The sequence below is a fragment of the Cicer arietinum genome, chromosome 1 (assembly GCF_000331145.2).
Source record: "Cicer arietinum cultivar CDC Frontier isolate Library 1 chromosome 1, Cicar.CDCFrontier_v2.0, whole genome shotgun sequence".
NCBI lineage: Eukaryota > Viridiplantae > Streptophyta > Magnoliopsida > Fabales > Fabaceae > Cicer > Cicer arietinum.
In genome coordinates, this window is record NC_021160.2 from 4989340 (window position 1) to 5011974 (window position 22635).

General features: G+C 30.2%; 3 protein-coding genes across 5 annotated transcripts; 2 read left to right on the forward strand and 1 right to left on the reverse strand.

The window, feature by feature from the left end:
• The first annotated feature begins 988 nt into the window (after window positions 1–988).
• Window positions 989–8811, forward strand: LOC101514384 (mediator of RNA polymerase II transcription subunit 33A). 3 transcript variants are annotated; one of them, XM_004486056.4, is made up of 12 exons: window positions 989–1389; window positions 1474–1584; window positions 2071–2418; window positions 2810–3129; window positions 3234–3325; window positions 3494–3851; window positions 4311–4521; window positions 5107–5221; window positions 5338–5499; window positions 5885–6545; window positions 6788–6994; window positions 7488–8811. In XM_004486056.4, the coding sequence occupies exons 1-12, from the start codon at window positions 1124–1126 to the stop codon at window positions 8621–8623; spliced, it is 3987 nt and encodes a 1328-aa protein (XP_004486113.1). In that variant the 5' UTR covers window positions 989–1123; the 3' UTR covers window positions 8624–8811. The 3 variants fall into 3 exon arrangements, with proteins under 3 accessions (XP_004486113.1, XP_004486114.1, XP_004486115.1); XM_004486057.4 differs by having other exon boundaries at window positions 7506–8811; XM_004486058.4 differs by lacking the exon at window positions 989–1389 and having other exon boundaries at window positions 2180–2418.
• Window positions 8812–10703: 1892 nt separating this feature from the next.
• Window positions 10704–11993, reverse strand: LOC101515143 (uncharacterized). The gene has a single exon (XM_004486059.4). It carries the CDS (start codon window positions 11843–11845, stop codon window positions 11315–11317), a length of 531 nt encoding a protein of 176 aa, XP_004486116.1. The 5' UTR covers window positions 11846–11993; the 3' UTR covers window positions 10704–11314.
• Window positions 11994–16612: 4619 nt separating this feature from the next.
• On the forward strand, window positions 16613–18008 carry LOC101515462 (uncharacterized). Its single transcript, XM_004486060.4, has one exon. The coding sequence runs from the start codon at window positions 16738–16740 to the stop codon at window positions 17695–17697; it is 960 nt and encodes a 319-aa protein (XP_004486117.1). The 5' UTR covers window positions 16613–16737; the 3' UTR covers window positions 17698–18008.
• Window positions 18009–22635: the final 4627 nt, after the last annotated feature.

Consider the following 22635-nt stretch of genomic DNA (forward strand, 5'->3'; position numbering starts at 1 on the left):
ACTCACTGTAGTTATTTCCACCCAAAAATCCCCATAATTATATTTTATACATACTACCAAAATTATTTTCTATATATTTTCTTAACATTTAAAACTTTCATGTGTGAGACAATTTATTTCAACTTCAATATATCAAACTACTTTCTTTACAATTGCTTTGTTCTCTGTTTTTATCTTGAGAAAAAATATATGTATTACCAATGTAAATTAATTTTATCAAAATTAAGTATGTGATAGTTTTTTTAAAACAATTATAATATATATCCATATGACAACATAATTGATTCATATTAAATTATAAAATTATTTTACATCATTAGTATATAACTATTGTAATTTTTTTTTTCATTTCTAATTGTCTTTTATCATTTAATATTTTTCCATCTTCTCAATTTCACAACGTAGAAAAGTCCTCCTATTTTTCGTAGGTAAGAGACACGTATAGTACTAATCATTGAAAAAAGGTTAATGGAGTTCATTAATAGTTTAATTTAATACAACATTAGGGTATTGAGCATTCAAATGGGCATCCATTTATCAAGGTAGTAGGATATGTATTGTTTATTTGTGTACAACATTTCATACTATACGTTTGGATTTACTATATATATATGTTTCACAAAAATCATGGCAAACACTTCAACATACTATAAAACAAAATTAAAATACTAATGGGTTTTGTCAAATTCATCCATACCATCTCTTTGCTGCCACATAATCTCATTTTAATATGCTTCCAACTTTACTACTTGTCTTTTAATTTTTTTTTGTTTAATTTTTTGTTGTTGAATAAAATTAATATAGGATCCCCTCAATTTCATCCCATAAAGTTTGTTATTACAGCGAATGTTTTCATTTGAAAGTACTCCCTCATACAGTGAATGTTAATACTACACGCATTTTTCTTTTTTATTGTATAAAAAAATGGATATAGCCGAATTGAAATTCCATAGTTACCCCTAAAGGGGTTTGACTTAAATAACAACAAAATCCTAGTACATAACAGAACACCTGCATTCATTCACAAAAGGGCAGAAGAGTTTGAGTTACTTAAGACATGTTGTTGTAGTTGTTATTGGTGCAGTTGGGGAATTTTGATCCTCTACATCACAATCACAACCCTATGATGGACCTCTCTATGCAAAGGTTAATGGAAGAGGTGACAAAAGAAGCTCAAGAAAAGGGTAGTGATCCTCTTGTTTGGGCCATTCAGATGTATTCCAATTTGAACTCATCTGGAGAGTCTTTACCCTCCTCACAACTTGCTCAATTTTTGGTTTCTTATATTTGTTGGGATAACAATGTCCCTCTTCTATGGAAGTTTCTAGATAAAGCATTGATCCTCAATATAATCCCTCCCATGCTTCTTCTTTCTCTCCTTTCTCTAAGGTTTCTTATTTTCTTAATTCTCATCCATTGTGTTAGGTTCTTTAATTGACTTTTAACTTTATATTGATTTTTTGTTTTTGGCAGGGTTATTCCATGTAGACATGTTCAACCTGCAGCTTATAGATTGTATTTGGAATTACTTAAGAGACATGCTTTTCAACTTAAATCTCAGATTAGTAGGCCAGATTATCCAAAGTAAGGTTCAATTTCTGTAATTTATTAAAGTAAATTAATTAATTAATTTCTTGTTTCATCTTGTTTATACCTTTTTCTAGTAATTGATGGTCATGACTTTATGGTCCTATTCAATGCATTTTGTTATGAATGATATGAGTGCGTGTTTAGAATCACAGTTAGTTTGATGAAATCACAGTGCCATGGTGATTTTGTTGAAGCTTTTAGGGTGGCACGTTGTGATTCTGGTAAACTTATTGTCAATCAATAATGCAATAGCTGAACTACGTTTCTAATTTTAATGATAATATTACATCTGTGATGCATTATTTTATTATTTATTTGATGTTATTTTGGTGATGAAAAGTTTTTGGTATGGGATTTTGTAATTTTTGTTTGGTATTGATCAATGGTTGAGATAGATATGAGATGTTAATAGTGTTAAATTATTGCATCTAGTGACGCATTTTGGTTCCTTGTTAACTCTTTTGGCTATGCAATGGACAGGGTCATGAAATCTATAGATGCTGTTCTTCATCTTTCCCACATATTTGGCATGTCACAAAGTGAGCCTGGCATTGTGGTGGTTGAATTTATTTTTTCAATTGTCTGGCAGTTGCTCGATGCATCGTTGGACGATGAAGGTTTGCTAGAATTCACTCCTGAAAAGAAGTCTAGATGGGCAATGCTATATCAAGAAATGGAATTGGATGGACATGACAACTATAATGATAAAAACACCGAACAAAATGAGAAATTGCATAGTGCAAATACGCTAATGGCAGTTGAGATTATTGGGCGATTTTTGCAAGATAGAGTAACTTCGAGGATTCTTTGCTTGGCTCGCCGAAATTTGTATGTATTTGTTCTCTTTATATTTATCCTCCACATTTCTGAAGTAGTTCATCAAAGTTTCTTTATTCAGGCTGGAACTTTCTATGTACTCAATGCATGTTTGAATAGATGATAAGTTTGCAAAATCACGTTGGCGCTATGATTTTGTTGAAATCCTAAAGTGTAACTTTTGCCACAATTACGATGGAACACTGTGATTTTGTCAAAGTCACTATCAATCTAAACATGCACTCAATTTGGCATATGATTCATGATTTTTTTTCTTTCCCTTTTTGGGTTTTATGAAATGATTGCAAAGAGTTTATGGAATTATCTTTCCTTCTACAATTTAATGGAATTATTTGGTTATAGTAGTTGGTATTGGCTCATCGTCTTTCTTCCATTTTATCAGGCCTGCACATTGGCTAAGTTTTGTCCAACGGCTGCAGCTGCTGGGAGCAAATTCTTTAGCATTGAGAAAATCAAAAACTCTAAGTCCCGAAGCACTTCTGCATTTGACTTCAGATACTTGTATGGTACTGTCTCAAGAATCCAAAACAAATTCACAGCAAAAGTTCCATAAAGTAATGGCTTTTGAATATCTTTCTTCTTCGGCATCATTGTGTCATGGTGCAAGTCATTCTGCTCTTTGGATTCCTCTTGATCTAGTGCTGGAGGATGCCATGGATGGCTATCAAGTTAGTGCAACAAGTGCTGTTGAAGAAATTAGTGGTAAGACCAGGAATACCTATTGGAATCTGACCAAAATGCTAGATCTGGCCTTTTAACTTCAATTAAGGTTCTTGTGATATGAAATTTTTGTTGTTGTTGTTTAGGTTTGATAAAGACCCTCCGAGCAATAAATGGAACGTCTTGGCATGACACTTTTTTAGGTCTTTGGTTTGCAAGTCTTCGACTTGTTCAGAGGGTAAAACTAATCTTCTGCAACTTAATGTGTTTTCTTGTGAAGTTTTGGTTCTAAATATATATTGTCCATCAATTACTTCCGGCATTGCGTTCCATTATGATACACTTTGTAGTTAAGACGTTCACGTCAGTGACTTACTTCTTTAATTAAATATTAATATATTTATAGGAAAGAGATCCTATCGAGGGTCCAATGCCCCATCTTGATACCCGCTTATGCATGTTGTTGTGTATCACACCTCTTGTTGTTGCCAATCTTATCGAGGAGGAAGAACCGATACCTATTGATGAAAAAGACAGTGTTACAGATCACTGGAAAGAGAAAAGGGTTCCAGGAAAATGTCGTAACGATTTAGTCTCAAGTCTCCAGGTATTGGGTGATTATCAGAGCTTGCTCACTCCACCTCAATCTGTTATTACTGCTGCAAATCAGGCTGCTGCAAAAGCCATGCTATTTATTTCTGGCATCACTGTAGGGAGTGCATATTTTGACTGCCTCGCCATGACGGAGATGCCAGTTGATTGTTGTAAGTTATATTGCATTCTACCTATATCAATCATAAATACTTTTATTTGTCTTAAGATTTGTTGTATACATAGTTGACTTGTGTAGAATCACGACTTTCTCTGCAAAGGTTGTTTGTTCTGTATTCCTTTAAATTTTTGGTTTAGCAATTCACTTTTTCCAAAGTTGTTGATTCTGCATTCATGCTAGGCAGTTTATTTTGCAACAACATGTATGTTTCACATAATGCCTCATGGTCATCGAGAGATATATTTGTGAAAGTTAAAAAACCAAAAGGTTCTTAGATATTCTAACCACTCTACATGATAGTGATATCCAAAGAGTAGTTAATGTGGAACAACTTTACCTAGTTAACCTTTTGAGTGATTAGAATTCCTTAACTATAGTAATTTCACCAAAAACTCCTTGTTTATATTTATCATATTTATTTAAAATCTTCAAATGATTTCTTCTTTTTCAGCTGGAAATATGCGTCATCTTATAGTTGAGGCTTGTATTGCCCGAAATCTACTCGACACATCTGCGTACTTATGGCCAGGTTATGGGAATGGACACATCAATCAAAGACCACAATGTATGCCAGCTCCAGTACCTGGCTGGTCATCATTTATGAAGGGAGAACCACTTACTTCAGTGTTGGTGAATGCTCTGGTTTCAAGCCCTGCAACAAGGTATGATCAAATTTTTGCTTATTCAGTCAATTGATTCATATACCTATTTGGGAGTACATTCAAAAACTTGCAATGTGTGAATTTTAGGCAACGGTATCCTATATAATATTTATGGTATTCCCTTCTTTGTAGGTCTGTAGACACAATGCTATGGCCTTTTTATCAAAAAATATTTTGGAAGTTTTTATTTTTATATTCCTCAGTCTTGAACAGGCCATAAAAGAAGCCACTTACAAACGTTTAAATTTCAGTGGCTCTACATAAATGTGTTTCTACGCTATCTATCACATAGGCAAATTGAAGATTTTATTTACTTCAATCTTGTGGTCAATGCATCTGTCGCTGTGGTTTAATGTACCGAAACATGAAAAGATTTACTAAATTCCACAAACATTTATCATAAACTAAATTTATACCATAACAAGGGTGACTACAATTGGGTGGACTTTGAATTACTTTTAAAATACTGTGGCCTGGTCTTCAGTATTTCTTTTCTTTCCTGAAGCCAGGTATGTCAGATGCTCTTTTTTGTAAATTTGCCAAAAGGTAAAGCAACTGAATTTACACTCCTGGATTTGATGGAAGCTTAGCAGAACTGGAGAAAATTTTTGAATTTGCAATTGCGGGATCCGAAGATGAAAAGATATCTGCTGCTACCATTCTTTGCGGGGCATCCCTAATTCGGGGCTGGAATATACAGGTACAAATTTTGACATGTAAAAACTAAAACTTGCTCAGTAGTGCAGACTGTAGAGCATATCCTTCTTCTAAACCACTTCCCCATCCTAATCAAATTTGTATCTCTATTTTATGCAGGAGCACACTGTTCATTTCATTCTCAGATTATTATCTCCACGAGTTCCTGTAGAGAACACGGAAGGAAACAATTATTTGATTAATTATGCTCCAATACTTAATGCACTCTTCGTTGGAATTGCATCGATTGATTGTATCCAAGTATTTTCGCTCCATGGCTTGGTAAGTTTAATTCTTAATCAATCCCAAATTTATATGTGTTATAAACAGAACTTTTAATTCATATCATGATATCAATGAAAGATGGAGTTCAGCTTGTGCAACAGAGAAAATCTTCTGAAAACATCATTACAAACAAAAACATAAAATTAGAAAGTTCTTAAGATAACCAGAGATGGCTTACAGGCTGTAAAACACAGATCTAGTCCCACTCTAAACCTTGTCACCAATCACTTGAATATTTTTTGCTTGGTTTATTCTATAGAGTTTTTTTACCTTGTTTGGGTGTTTTTGTATGTATACATGAGCTAGGATTATGATTCTGATATATACACAAAAAAACCCTCTTTAAACTTTGAATTAATGCATTTCCCAAATCTCCAACCAGGTTCCACAGCTTGCATGTTCATTGATGCCCATTTGTGAAGTTTTTGGGTCATGTGTGCCTAACATCTCATGGACACTTACATCTGGGGAAGAAATATCAGCCCATGCTGTGTTTTCAAATGTATTTATTCTTCTTTTAAAGTTATGGAGATTCAATCGTCCTCCTCTTGACCATGGAATCGGAGATGTGCCCACTGTTGGTTCTCAATTAACTCCCGAATACTTGCTGTTAGTACGAAACTCCCACTTAATGTCAGCTGGTAACAACTGCAAGGATCGTAATAGGAGGAGACTCTCAGAAATTGCGAGTCTATCTTCACCAAATTCTGTATTTGTTGACTCCTTTCCAAAATTAAAAGTCTGGTATCGGCAGCATCAAGCGTGCATAGCTTCGACGCTCTCTGGTCTTGTTCACGGAACCCCTTTTCATCAAATAGTTGAGGGACTTCTTAACATGATGTTCAGAAAGATTAATAGAGGAAACCAAACTACTATTACTGTTCCATCTGGAAGCAGTAGCTCTTCTGGTCCTGTAAATGAAGATGCCTCTATTGGACCAATGTTGCCTGCTTGGGATATTCTTGAAGCCATTCCCTTTGTAGTTGATGCTGCTCTCACAGCCTGTGCTCATGGAAGACTGTCTCCACGTGAGTTGGCTACAGGTATGCATGTTTTGCTCAGATAAATCCAAGGGAACACATTAAACAGCTTTTTGAACTCGTTATTTTTAAATTATTGAAGGGAACCTAAATGGCAGTTGTCTAGCCCTAAAAATGTTTATTTCAATTCTCATTGACATGTTTTACCTATAAATATAGAGCAACCAAACAAGTTCATCCTCATGTAGATGTTTCTTGATGTACATAACAATATCATAGTACCATAATACTTTTCTGAACATCAGGACTTAAGGATTTAGCTGATTTTCTTCCTGCATCTCTGGCAACCATAATAAGTTACTTCTCTGCTGAAGTAACTCGAGGAGTTTGGAAACCAGCATTTATGAATGGAACAGATTGGCCAAGTCCTGCGGCAAATCTACTGAACGTAGAGGAACAGATAAAGAAAATCTTGGCTGAAACTGGTGTTGTTGTGCCTAGCCTTGCTCCAGGTTTTCTTCTCGTTACCCTAAATTCTAAAAACTAATATGAAATCCTGATTTAAATCGCATTATGGCAATACAATTTACATTTTACGATCCATTATGCTACCTCTGTCTCTCTCTCTCTCTCTATATATATATATATATAAGCATCTTTAGCGCTTTTCACATTTATTAAGAAAAAGACAGTATAATTAATGTGTCTATTTTATGGATTAATGTTTCTAAAATAATCTTTTGTATATAAATTGTTTAATTTTGGCTTTTCATCTTCTAACTCACTTGGTAGTATTAATTAAGCCTTATATTTAAGGACAATTTTTTTCGAAAGGTGCTTATGTATAGGGGAAGAGGGAATATTAATTACCTTCTCTATCCGTCAAATTAATCTTTTACACCGCTTGATTCGATTATTAAATCCAATTGCTTGTTATGAGATGTGCTCCTTCATCTTCCTTTTCTTTTCGAACATTGATATTAAGCTGTCTACTATTGTGACCAGTGGTCGCCATTTCCACAGGAGACAGCTCTCCCGCCACACTTCCATTGCCCTTGGCTGCCTTCACAAGCCTCACTATAACCTACAAAGTTGACAGATCATCAGAGCGATTTCTTCATTTGGCTGGCCAAACATTGGAGGGCCTGGCTGCAGGTTGTCCATGGCCTTGCATGCCAATTGTAGCTTCCTTGTGGACCCAAAAGGCGAAACGTTGGAGTGATTTCCTTATTTTCTCAGCATCTAGAACTGTCTTCCTTCACAACAGCGATGCAGTAGTTCAACTTGTTAAAAGCTGCTTCACAGCTACTCTTGGCATGAGTAGCTCCCCTATCTCGTGTAGTGGTGGTGTTGGAGCCCTACTTGGCCATGGATTTAAATCCAATTTATCTGGAGGGATTTGCCCTGTTGCTCCAGGAATTCTCTACTTGCGTGCTTACCGGTCAATCAGAGATATAGTTTTCTTGACAGAAGAAATTGTTTCCATTTTGATGCAATCAGTGAGAGAAATTGTTTGCGGTGGGCTGCCAAAGCAGCGATTGAAAAAGAGTAAAGCAACCAAAGACAGCATAAAATACGGACAGGTTTCGCTTGCAGCATCGATGACAAGAGTGAAGCTTGCAGCTGCACTCGGGGCTTCTTTAGTGTGGATATCAGGAGGGTTGACATTGGTTCAATTATTAATAAAAGAAACTTTGCCATCATGGTTTATATCTGTTCACAGATCAGACCAAGAAGAAAAGTCTAATGGAATGGTTGCAATGCTTGGTGGATATGCACTTGCCTACTTTGCAGTGCTTAGTGGTGCTTTTGCTTGGGGAGTTGATTCATCATCATCAGCTTCTAAGCGGCGTCCGAAAGTTTTGGGCACCCACATGGAGTTTCTTGCAAGTGCACTTGACGGTAACATATCACTTGGCTGTGATCCGGCTACTTGGCGTGCATATGTTTCGGGTTTTGTGAGTTTGATGGTAAGTTGTACGCCAAACTGGGTGCTGGAGGTGGATGTCCATGTTTTGAAGAGACTGAGCAATGGGTTGAGACAGTTGAATGAGGAGGAACTTGCTCTTGCTTTGCTGGGCGCTGGTGGGGTTGGTACAATGGGTGCTGCAGCTGAGCTCATAATTGACACTGAAATGTAAACACTTCACTATGCACTTTTTTACATTTTAGGATGAAATGTACATTAGTTAAATTTCATATATAACAACATATGAGATCTGTGTAGTTTCTTCTTTTGGGCTTATAACAAGTTTGTTTGAAAAGTAGCACATATGAGAACTGAGAATTTTGTATGTATTAATGCTCATCCTAACCTTAGTTTTTAACACATCGAGTCATGTTTGTCATTGCTGTTTTCATCGTGTTTCACGATTTTTATCGCTTTTTCAATGAGTGGGAAAATGCAAACAGAAAAACTAAAGCTTTAATCTAGTAACATCAACAGCATCTGTTAAAAAACAGAATTCAGTTGTGGAGAACACACATTCCAAATAATAATATCATAATTTGAAGATGTTTCATTCTTCGACCAATCAGCCAGGACATGAATTTGTCTCTCGGTATAAGATGAGTTGATAAATCTTATTAACAAACAGTAGCATAAAGATGAAACAATCAAATATAGCACAATGCTTTCAATCCAACCCACAGACAATGAACTAGTAATCAAACATCAAGTCAATTTGAGACTATGTTGTATTGTTAACAGTTCGACATTTAAAAGTTTTTATTCCACAAAAGAAATTATTAATCCTTTGTTCATAACTATCTCTAGATAAACCTCCAAAACCTTATCTCTCTAGATTGCCAAAAGAACTATCACCATCCGCATTCAATTTGACAACATTACATGGTGGTGGTGCCAACAACCGAGAGAACGAATGTTGCAAGTGTACTAGGCCTCCCAAATTGTGTCTGCAAATGCTGAACTATTCATGGCTTTCCAGATCATCCAACTTTTAGCAGCAAAATAATGACACATTATCACTTTTAAGTATAGAATTGGCCTACAATATAAAATTGATTAACGATCTTAATAACTGATCTTCAAACAAGTTATTCACTTCATATAATAAAGTGTTTACTTAGGGTCCCCTTTGTTACAGTTTTCTTTAAAAAAATTAACCACTTTTTTTTTTTAAAAACCACTTTTTAGAATTTTCATCTATTTGTTACAACATTTAAAAAAAAAAAACATAATATGAAAATAATACAAAAACTATTTCAAACGAGAAGTTATTCATGAAAATTATTTTTTATAACTAATAAAGTTGTTTGTTAAAGAGTATAAAAAAAGTTATTTTGGTAATCAATAATTTAGATATTATTTTTTAGACTTTTTTTAAAAAATAATAAATTATTTTGTGTTTATCTATCATAACGAAAATCACTTCTTTTAAAAAACTCATAATTTTTTTAAGAAGCTACTAATAAAGCTTCTCATTTGAGCAGTTTTTAGATTTTTTTTTCTTCCAGATTTTATTATTTTCAAAAAGCTGTAACAATCAAACTAAAACTTTCAAAAGTGATTATTTTGTTTAAAAAAAAGTGATTCATTTAGAAAAAAAAAATCTGTAACAAACAAATTCTTATATTTATCTAATATGTCCGACCTAGTCTGAGCTAGATGTACAGTGGGACCATAGGCCCCAGACCACGATCTAACATATTCCCCTCTAATGGTAATTTACCCTTAAAACAAATAAAGGGACTTCTATGGTATTAAAAACAAGGTTTAATCCCACTTGTAATCTCTTAGGAATTGCAACTATGGGATTTTTGTTCCTCATTTTTAAATTGTGTGATTGTAGTCCTAATGTTTCCTCCTTGTACAAAAAACCTTGACTTTTCCCCAACTTTTAGTCTTTCAATTGTCGTAACTCTGCAAATTTTTGCCTCCATGTTTCAATTGTACACATTTACAACCATGAAACTCACCACTTACAGAACTAAAATTGGGGGAAAATAAAGGGGGTTTAATTGCACAGGGAAAATACATTATGAATCAGCATAAAAGTGAAATTAAGCCTAAAACTTAAACAATTTCGGTAAATGTTGAAGAAGTAAACACATACTAAGATATAAGTACAAGTTAATATCTAAAAACTTGCATCAATGAAAAGCTAATAAAAAATGACATATAATAGGGAACACTAAAACTTTACAACTGCACATGATTTAGCAAATTATTTTTAATACATTTGACATGTTTATAAAATATTTTCAAATATAAAAAACAACTCTATCATTCCACTGTTAATGGGGCCAGAAACATAATAATTTACAAGTTTACAATTCACATTACAAGTAGGTTCTGTTGTTCCAACAACAAGAAGACAAAACTGTGAGGTTAAAGAAGCATACTTGTTCAGTTGTTCACATTCAACTAACTAACTAACCCATTCATTTACAACCAATTGAGGAAGAACCATTTCTGAACACAAACAATAACATCAAAGTCACTAATTAATTTAAGTTTAACAGGTATGCACTGTAAATTAGTTTTACACTCACATGCAATGGAAACTACATGATTCGGGGTGGATGTTAGTGTAAAACTGTCCCAAAGTCATTGTTGTCAAATAGCTGCTATTGCAGCGGAGCACAGCGGAATGTGAACAAATGGCTATAGTAGCAAGTGTAGCGGAATTTAAACAAACCATTGCAAAATCTGCATGTCCCTTTTCTCTTAACTCCATCTTTCACATAAAATTGAAGCAAAAAGAAGCAACTATATACTACGTACGAGATATAATTTAATAAATCAACAGTTGCAACATTTCAAAAAGAGAGATAAGACAAAACGAAACCGTTGATAATCAGAAATGAGATTATGAAGATGAAGCTGTTGCATTTTTTAGATAAATCTGAAGAAAGTTTTCAAGACACTTCATTCTATCCTTCAAAGCTTGCATATCAACCTTGATAGTTTCCAAATTCCCTTTAAGAGAACGAACAATTATTAATAGATTATCCAACTGAGCCACCAAGTTCATCATCGATTGTTTCTCTTCTTCTTCATCATCATCATCATCATCTTCGTCGTTTTCTTCTTCTTCTTCTTCGTCTTGAGGCACGGCGGGTGCATGGATGAGATGCATTTCGAAAGAATTCATGTGATCCATGGCCTTAGAAGCTAGATCGGTGATGTCAGTGAACGATTTGTTAAGGTGTTTCTTCACGAATTGAGGATCGACAATCAACGATTTCCACCACTTGCAAACGCATCGCAATTGTAAAGGATTGCTTGATTCGACTCTAGAAAGAATTTCGATCATAAGTTCCTCCGGGAGAACCGTGCTAGGTGACTCCGCCGTGGCTTCCGCCATCATTCGCCGTCGCTTCCGTGTCATTATCGTCATCGTAAAGGCTTGGATTATTGTTTATCGGAATTTAGGGTTTCATGGATTCATGATTTCAGATTTTGTTTCCGTTGGGGTCGGAATGTGTATATCCCTTTCGGCTCCGATTTCGATGCTTGGGAATTCTAATAGTTTTAAAGCTTAATAATAATACTGTAATAACTGAAAAATAACTTCATTTGTAATACTCCACCCATTATTAAATTTGTTTTTTATATAATACACTATTAAATTTATCGTTAATTAATAATTTATCTTTAATTATTATAAATTGATCTTAAAAATTAGAAAACTGCACAATATTTGGATTTTATTGAATATTCTTTTGATAAAATTGTTGGAATCAGATTTTGAATTATTATTATTTTTAAAGCTGGATAAATCAAAACCATCCGATGAGTTGTCTATGTTGGTATCCAATCTTTAATCATCATTAGCAACATCTAAAAAAATTAATGAATATAAATAAAAAATTTAAATGTATACAATAGTCAAAAGCTCATGTATTTTCAACTTTAAATGATTTTCCATATATTGTAATGTAGGTATTAGAAACAATCCGCGGTGAAGCTAGCTCGTTTTTTTTATGAGGAGCTAAATAAAAATAGTAAGTAAATAATATATTAAAGTTAATATATTAAATATATGATAAATAAGTAGTTCCTTCACAATAATTTTTACTAATACAAAATATGAGTAGATTTTGAAAAGGTAAAGTGATAACAATGAATCAATGATCTCATTTCCCAAATAAAAAGTAGTAGTTAGAAATATATTTAAAAAAAAAATAATAACACATGTATATCAAGTGCACCCTAATAATTATTGTTTTTATTTATTTAATACATCCTTACAAGTATTATTTTATTTTTTAGTAATTATATATACAATATTATATGTATTATAAATATAGAGTGAATATTTATTTTAGTCTCTTAAAAAAATAGAGAGATTCAATTTGGTATCTGAGAAATTTAAAACTAACGTTTAATCTTTGAGAAAAATAAAATTGTGCAAGTTAGTCTTTACCTTCTTCACATTTTGTTTGGAATTGATAAAGAAAAGATGAAGGAGATAAAAGAAATATAAAAGAAGAAAATTTTATAAAAAATAAGATTATTATTCAGTATTTTAGTCTAAAAGAAATAATTTATATTTTATACACACATAATATAAAATTATTTTATACTCTTATACAATAAGAATAATCAATTTTAACACATCAAATTAATTAGAGTCTGCTTCTTATAAATCTTAGTGAAAAATCTCTTTAAAAAAATAATAATAATTACTTCAAATGCTTGTTATAATTGATTTATTAAAATAAAAAAAAGGGACGTGTATCGTTGGAAACAAAAACGATATAGACTAAACTTTTTTTTAAAAAAAAAATCTCTAAAATTTTAATCTTTAATTTATTGAACGTCAAAATACTTTTTTATAATATGTAATAAATAATTCCTTAAAATGTCAATAGAATAAAAATAAAATAAAAATTACAAATAATGACCATCTTTATTCAATAAATATATATATATATATATATATTTATAATATTGAAGTTGTGAATTTATTCGTAAATTTATTTTTTTTATTTTTAATAATTTTAAATTATAATGTTTATGATCGAATGTTTTTTTAATAAAAAAAACAATGTAGAAACGAAGCAAAAGGGAATATTATCTATGCATTCATAATAAATGAATGGTTATTTTATTATTATATGCATAAAAGAGGAATTTTCTCGTAAGAAAAAGAAATGATTAATGTCCGATGAAAATAAAATGCAATTTCATAAGAATTATACGAAGCCGCCAAAAATGAAGTCGCATTCAGTCAAACAAATAAACAATAAGAAATTGAAAACTCATCACATGGATTTGGTGATTTTTCTTACGTTGGTGATCATGGACATTTTACACAGACATCGAGAAAAACCAAAGTTGGTCAGCTAATATATGTAGGCTTGATGGAGTATCCCATAATATTGGTTTATGTATGGCCATATACGTATCCAAATTTTTTTTTTTTTTTATTAATCGAAAAAAATGTAATATGATGCATGACCAAATGCGTACAACAGGATTAAAATAAGAGAAATCAAAATATTCCTTTAAATTATAAATCTATAGAAAATATTATTTATAATTTTGATATTTTTTTTGTTGATAAAAATTTCAACGTCATTATAAAATACATATAGTGAGAGAGAATATTTTCCTTCTAATATTAGCATTTTAGAGTTTCCTTTCGTGAAAAAAAAAAACGAAAGGTTGAATAGCATAATCTCTTTGATTTTATTTAAGATAATAAGATAGTTTCATTTTCTACAATATTTAAATATATCAATAATAAATATATCAATTTATAAATAAAAAAGTAAATAAATTGAAATTTAGTAAAAACATTGAAATATGAAACTATTTTTTAACTAATAAATAAATGAAGCTTCTACGTTACATTCACAAATTGAAAGATTTTGATTACTACTTCCTAAATTAATAAATTAACGATTATTTTGATCAATCAAATAATTATTTGTTGATTTTTTATTTTAAGAAACATCATTTCATTAAGAGAAATATAATTTGATTCTTTATAAACATTATACTAATTTTTTTTTCATTTTATTGTAATTTTTTTTTAATATTTACAATTATAAAAAATTTAAATTAACGATTATTTTTATCAATCAAGAACCATTTTTTATATTAAGAAACACCATTTCTAATAGAAATATAATTTAATTCTTTTTAAGCATTCTACTAAATTTTTGCATTTTAGTGTAAAAAAAAAATTAATAGTCACAATTATGAATGATAAAAGTTTTTGAAAATATTAAATTTTATTTTGGAAACACTTTTAGTAAATAAAATTTAATTATTATAATTTTAAAATAATAAAAAATAATTCTTCTAAAACAAACACTCATTTAGCAATTATTTTAAAGAACAAATGTATTAGTTCTAGTTCATGTGGAATGTACCGGAGAAATTCTCATAAATAAATTATTTAGAATTTCTATGGTACATTTGAGATATTGACATGTGCATTTAATTTTTAAATTAAAATTAAATGATTTATTAAAAAAATATTTATCTTATAAGATTATTTATAAAAATTATAATACCTAAATATTATTTATAAAAATTCTTAGCAATTTTTTTTGAATTTTAATTATTCATAATATTGGATATTAAATATTTTTTATAAAAATATTAGTATAATACTTTTAAATAATTAAATTATATTTTTCTTATGAAATAATCTCTCTGAAAACAAAAATCGACAAATAGTTTTATGATAGATAAAAATGATCGTTAATTTATTGCTTTAGAATATACTCCCTAGTATTTAAGTTTTAATTCAATTGACAAATATAAATATTGTTAGATTTGACGTCTTGTTCCGAGTTCAAATTCAAAATATAATAGTTGTGTGAGTTAATTATAGTGAAATTTATCATTAAAAAAAAACACCCTTAATTTTTGCTACTATTATAAATAAAAACTAATCACTTTGAACTCTTTTAATATTAGTATTCTATTTTAATAAATAATATATTAAATGTTAATAGTTGAGTGCTAGATATTAAACAACTTAGTAAATTTAGAATATACTTCTCATGAAATTTAAAATATTAAATATGTCTAATTATATTTCTTAATAACAATCAAATTAATTATTTTTAGTTACAACAGTGATGGAATGAGTAATTAATATACCAAAACCCTTTAATTTATTGAATAAATACGGGTGAGTGCATTTCTATCAAGTTAGCGTAATTAAGCGGTATAGTATGATTGTGACCATAATTTAACTTGTATATATACATATACTCTTGTAACTTTCACAGAGATAATTTAAACTCGAATTCTAGAAGGAAATTTCTCATCACTACGTTCACTACAGTAAAGTACTCTTTATTTATGTTGTGTGTGGTGTATACTATAATATTTATTCTGAATCTCTTGCAAAACAAACCAACATAGATGTGTCGATTATTGATTAGATGGACGAATAATATAAGCAAAACATTAATATCATTGTTTTTAATATCAAAATCAATTTGAATATTATATATCATCTTGTATTTAAAAATAATTTTGTTTTTGTAAAATAATAGCTTATTTCCAATGGTCGTTTTAGGTCTAAAAATTTATTGGGCAGACTTTAACTTGACATAATTAATTATAACTATATATTTTAAATGTAAAAATCATTTAAATTAACATTAAAATTCATTTTTATGTCGAATCAAATACGAGTTTTCTTTTTTATTTTAAAAAAATTAAAATAATTCAATTTAAGATAAAAAAAATCTTATGATTTTAATTACTTACAAAAAAAATTTATATTTATATCTCTCCGATATACAAAAATTGAATATGTCTAGTCCAATACCTTGATCTCATTTCTCAAAACTTAATGATACCCAAATCATCTCATATTGTACATGTTGCATACATATAGAGGTTAATCAAGAATAAAACGGGATAAGCACAAAGGCTGCGTGGAAATATATACTATGCGACTCTAAATATAATTATTAATTGATCTAGAAAGTCAAGAGGAGCTACACCTCATCTCATTCGTCATTTGGTCATATTCTAAATAGAAGAAACCCTTATTCCCCAAGCTTCTTAGAGCTTAGCAACCAATTTTGGACTTGAATTAATACATAGAACCCTCTAGAGTCCCAAACCAAATTAATTAAGTAACCCAAAAGTACCAATACCCCACCCTATAAATTCACTTATTCAAATATTAAAATCACATTCCTTTCTCTATCAATTCTTTCCCCTCACCAACACCAATCTCCTTCCTCTAATTTTTCCCTCTCATATTTCCTAAACATTTTTCTAACATACAATATCATCCTTAAGTTTCATATGGGCACTCTAGTGGGACATGTGGCTCCTGGTTTTGGATTCTTAATAATTGGACTATGGCACCTTTTCAACCACATCAAACTCCATGTTCAAAATCCAAATTCCTACATTTCACCACCATGGTTCCCAACATCAAAATACAAATACCTTGAACTTTTTATAATCATGTTAGCCTCAACAGCTTCAATTTCCATGGAACTCATCATAGGACCGGACCGACACACGCCTTTCGATCCGGACGGAACCATTCCATCAAACCATCTCCACAACTTTGAACACTCTTCAATCTCCATGACTTTCTTCGTCTATGCCGCTTTCGCAATTATCCTCGATAAAATCGAAAACCAATCAAAATTTGCCCTAACACAATTACTAGCTTCAATAGCTTTTGGTCAACAACTTCTTCTATTCCATCTTCATTCCGCTGACCATATGGGACCAGAAGGACAATACCACCTTCTCTTACAAATTGTTATATTCATATCTCTTTCAACTACCCTTTTAGGAATTCCCATGCAAAAAAATTTCTTGGTTAGTTTTGTGAGATCTTTAAGTATATTTTTTCAAGGCTTGTGGCTTATGGTTATGGGATTCATGCTTTGGACACCGGAATTAATTTCAAAAGGTTGTTTTATGAACAATGAGGAAGGACATAAAGTTGTGAGATGTACGGATCATGAATCACTTCATCGTGCTGTTTCACTTGTTAATATTTTGTTTAGTTGGTTTTTAATTGGTGTCACGGTTTTTGGTGTGTCTTTCTATTTGATTTTGACCAAGTTGTTCGGTGGAAATAAGGTTCGGTATTTCTCGTTGGGGAATGAAGAGGAGGAAGAGAGAGAAAATGTTGAAAAGTTTAATGATGACGTGGAGTCTCAAAAGGGTAGCTTAGTTGGCAACCCCAAAAGCTTTATTCATGTGGGGAAAAAAACTTTTTCACCTATTGACATTGAAAGGTAGTAGTTTAAGGGGGGTGCATTCATGGTATAGTTAATTTGTGATTATTTTTTATTAAATTTAATTTGTGATTAATTACTTGTTAGGTTAGGTGTGTGATGGTGTATAGTACTATATACTATTAGGTTGTTGGGGTCCATGTATATTAATAATATGTACCAATTACAGAATGTAGTTGGCTTAAGGAAACTTTGATGAATTAGAGGAATATGGTTGGATGGATATTGTTTTGTTTGTGTTTGGTTGATACAGAAGGATTGTCAGTTTAAATGTACTTTTGTGGAATATGAAAGAAATTTTCTTTATTAATTTTATTACTTTGGCCAAGATTGTTTTATTTTGTATGGACTTGATTAATTTGATTTCAAAAATCATTATGCTTAATTAAATATTCCAAAAATATCATTGTATTAATTTTTTAATAACTATAATGATTAGGGATATCCTTGTAATTGAATTTCTTTTTCACATAAAATCAAATACACTTAATTAAATATAAAAATATATTTTTTTATTTATAATTGAAGCTAATACAATATAGTACGCTTTCCGAAATATGATAATTAACACCGTTGTAAATTGTAAACACAATCAAGTCAACAAATTTTTAGTGGATATATTATATATATAATAATAATCACGTGCCATTTGAAATAAAATAGTTTTCTTTTTTATAAATTTTTTTTAAGGTGAATGATGCCATAATGGGAAGACTTTAGATATATTGAACAATTAAAAAAGATTTTCAGTTATATCCCTCCACTCGAATGAGACTAGCGGGGATCAAATCTTATGAATATTGGTTTTATATATAAAAAGATTAATATACCCCTTTTATATTAATTTTTTAATAAACAAACAAAAATATTTTTTTTTTTATCGATGAGATGGTTAGAATCTCACACAAAACTACGAGTAAAAGAGGGGTTAGACTTAGTTGAACTATGCTTTGTAAGGCTTAAATCTAGTCTTTAAAAGATACGTGGACTTTTTTAGACTTGAGTTTGACTTTTATGAAAGTTTGGTACAATCTGTTAGCCTATTTAATATATCTTATATTAACATTTTTAAATAAGTAAGATATACTTTTTAGTAGATTAATAAAGTAATATATATATATTAATGAATTAGAGTTTATATGATATCATATTTTAATTCTATTTTGTTATGATATATTTAAATGTGACAAAAACTAATGTAAAATAACATGATTAAATTACTAAAAGGTTGGAAAATTTTATAGTTTAACATAACTTCAAAATTTAATATGAAATAATAATAGTATAAATAATATTATTCATATTTATTTATGTAGGTTTAAAAGGTTTTTTTTTTTATTTATAGCATGATATTTTTAGCTAATTAGACTTCTAAAAAAATTTGGCCAAATCAATTTAAAAAAAAAAAAAAAAACCAGTCTGGTCTAGACATGTCGTAGGTCATACCAATATCATATGCTTTATCGGGTAGTTTGACCTATTCGCACATCTAACTCTAAAATTTTAAGTTCGAATTGAAGATATAATATCCATAAATAAATAAATATAAAAGCAGTATTAAGCATCAATTTTTATACATAATTTTTTTTTATAGCTGTCTATGTTTAGAATTAGATTTCTTAAGCTACCAAACCAAGCAGTTGCTTTCATTTTGGAAACTTAAGATGAAGGTCACTGGATGGTACCATAGAAGGGGACAAGAAAGTCAAAACGGAGGGGGAAAATCAAAGAAATGAAAGAACGTTATATATACTATGGTTCTGCATTACATTTTGCAAGTTAGAGAGACACATGAACAACCATATATGAATCTTATATCGTACGTGTCAATGGATTCTATCTTACAGGAATTATGTGATTTAAAAAAATGTGGAGTTTGACTTGTCTATGCAAGTTGATTAGATTAAAATTCTTTCTAAGCGGTAGTTGAGAGACAAGTATAAGGATTTTAGTATGAGTTTTTTTTTTTTTTTTTTTTTTTTTTTTTTTGCAGTAATTTTGATAGATCCAAGTGTGAATTTGTTTTTGTTTTGATTTTTTTTTTTTTTTTTTTTTCTTTTTTTATTGCAGTAATTTTGATAGATCCAAGTGTGAATTGTTAACTATTACATCGATTAAGAATGAATTAAATTTTGAATATATAAAAGAAATTATTTATATATTTATTATCTTAAAATTTTAAATTAAAATATAACGTAAAAGTCTTTTATAGTACCACTCTTATTTTGTGAGTAATTATATTTATAAAAAAATTGATATCGTCAAAAGTTTGCTTAAGTAATTATTGAATAAAATCTTATGAAATAAATGTTTCTTTGTTTTTTACTCCATAGCTACATTGTATATCTTTGATAATTTAAAGAATATACTCGTGGATTATAAAACTATTTAATTAATTTATATCTGTATGAAAATATCCTTAATCGACTATTTCACAAATTCTTATGTTTAATGGAAAGAGTATAAGCACTCTAAAATTATAGTAGGTGAAAGACAGGCCATTGTTTGAATTTGAAGAAAAAAAATCTTAAATTTCTTAAACACTCATTATTTTAAATTAGTTATTTAATGTAATAACTCTAAGCAAAGTTTGCCTAATACACTTCAATGTTTATTTTAATCAAGTTATTCAATGGAATAACTTTGAATGAGGAGAAATATTATTCTATGGAAATGAGCTGACTTTAATGAGGCCAATATTTGAATTTGAGAAAAAGAATCTTAAATTTCTAAAACACTGTTTATTAAGTAATTTGATCTCTTCTCATTAAAGTCACCAAATTTTCTGTTCCAAAACAAAAATCACCAAATTTTGTTTATTTATATATATAGGACATCACACGTTTTAGTTTTAATATAAAAATTTACCTTTTATTAGTGTACTTCAAATGTTTACCTAATAATATGACCGAAACTAACTACATTATTTACTCACGCTCAAATTACTGAAGGTGGCCACATCTAGGGGTGGGAATAGACCAGGCTTTGCAAGGCCTGAGCCTGGCCTACGATTAATTTTTTAGGCCTAAGCCTGGCCAACGGCCTATCATAGGCTTTTTTTTCGGCCTGGTCTGGCCTTTTTAAAAGCCTGGCCTGGCCTGGAAGCCTATTTAAAAGCCTTATTCATATTAAAATATTTAAATGCTCTCCACATACCAATATCAATGTACATATCTATCTATATATATTAAACAAAAAATAATTTTTCTAACAAAATAATTTTTAAAAAATCTGAAGCAAACATCCTTTAAACCCTAAAACATAATTCTTGGTTTCAAAGAATAGATTTTTTTTTTTTGAAACAAATGTACCAATTATTACCTCTCAAACAAATATGGAAGGAATATTCAGTTATTGACTAATTGAATGGCTACCGAATATGGAACGATACCAAATATGGAATGGCTATCGAATATGGAATGGCTATCGAATATGGAATGACTACTGAGTGATTGTCTAATTGATAAAATTTAAAATAGGAAATAATATTATTAATATAATAATAAATAATAACATTAATAAATAATTAAATATATATAGGCCGGCCTGTCAGGCCTAATAGGCTTCTTTATAAGCCTGAGCCTGACCTATTTAAATAAATAGGCTTTAAAAATAGCCTGAGTCTGGTCTTTTTATTAAATAGGTCAGGCCAGGCCAGGCCATAAGTAGGCCAGGCCATAAGCCCCTGTCGGGCGGCCTAGCCTATTCTCATCCCTAGCCACATCCTTCGTTATATGATTTGGAAATTTGGATAAAGTGTAACACTGATGGAACTGTGCTAGTGGATCCCCTAGGTTGGCATCTTGTAAAGGAGTTTATCGACATAATTTGGTACCAATTATGGGCTGTTTTTATTTTTATAATTGGTAGCTTATTCTTTTACTTCTTGAGTTTTCAAAAATCTCTAATATATATTTTTGGATTAGTTAATTTATAAGTTTTTTTTGTCAAAATATATTTTTAAATTCATCAATTCAATAAGTAGTTGAAAGTAGGAGAAGAATCTCTCTTTGTGATATTTTTTTTTTTTTGGATTTAGTTCAAGCGACGCAATATTTTTATTGGGATTAAGGATAACAATTAGACCAATACTAAGTGGGTATCCGCAAAAAAAACCCACAATAGATAGAGTAAAAACACGCATAATGGGTATGGACATGGGGACGAGTAATTACCCGCAAAATTAAGCGGGTATGAGTGCGGGTACGGGTACTATAGTACCCACCCCGCTCCACACCCACACTTATCTTATATAAATATATTATTTATTTATTTATTTATTTATTTATTTATTTATTTATTTATTTATTATATTAGTGTTTAGTTTAATTAATTGTTTTCTTTTATGTTTTAGCATCTATTAATATCATTAGACCATTACAATATTTATAATTGAAACATAAACGTTTGCAATTTTTTTAAGAATCTGATTATGATAAATAGGTAAATAATTGTGATTTTATAACTAATAGTTATATCTTATTAATTGTGACTTTACAATTATACTTGCAACTTTGTATCAATTATCTCAGATAATATTGTCGTATGACTTGCAAATTCACAAAATATTATTATTGATATTTAAATATGTATTGTAACGAGTGTTCATTTGAAATGTTTTGAGTTAGAAAATATTTTGGTTTATAATATTTTATGATTGGATTTAAGATATTTGAATAATTTTTAAATTTAATCACAATAATATCATTTATTTATCGATTTTTTTAGTTAAAGTGTGGGTAATGGGTATGGGTACGGGCACTTAAGTACCCAGAGAGTAAGGGTACGAGTATTAAATTTGATATCCAAGATAGTATCGGAGTATGGATATTTTTTTAAATTGCGGGTATGGGATGGGTACTATAGTACCCTACCCATTGTCATCCATAATTGGGATGTGAAATATTTAGTAATGGTCCTAATTTTTTTTTTTTTTTTTTTT

What these genes read in the sequence shown, in the direction of transcription:
- LOC101514384 (XM_004486056.4), top strand. Translation starts at nt 1,124, where the DNA reads ATGATGGACCTCTCTATGCAAAGGTTAATGGAAGAGGTGACAAAAGAA. An exon ending in GGAGATGCCAGTTGATTGTT is followed by an intron (nt 3,852 to 4,310) that starts GTAAGTTATATT and finishes CTTCTTTTTCAG; the next exon opens with CTGGAAATATGCGTCATCTT. An exon ending in TTCGGGGCTGGAATATACAG is followed by an intron (nt 5,222 to 5,337) that starts GTACAAATTTTG and finishes TATTTTATGCAG; the next exon opens with GAGCACACTGTTCATTTCAT.
- LOC101515143 (XM_004486059.4), bottom strand. Translation starts at nt 11,845, where the DNA reads ATGACGATAATGACACGGAAGCGACGGCGAATGATGGCGGAAGCCACG.
- LOC101515462 (XM_004486060.4), top strand. Translation starts at nt 16,738, where the DNA reads ATGGGCACTCTAGTGGGACATGTGGCTCCTGGTTTTGGATTCTTAATA.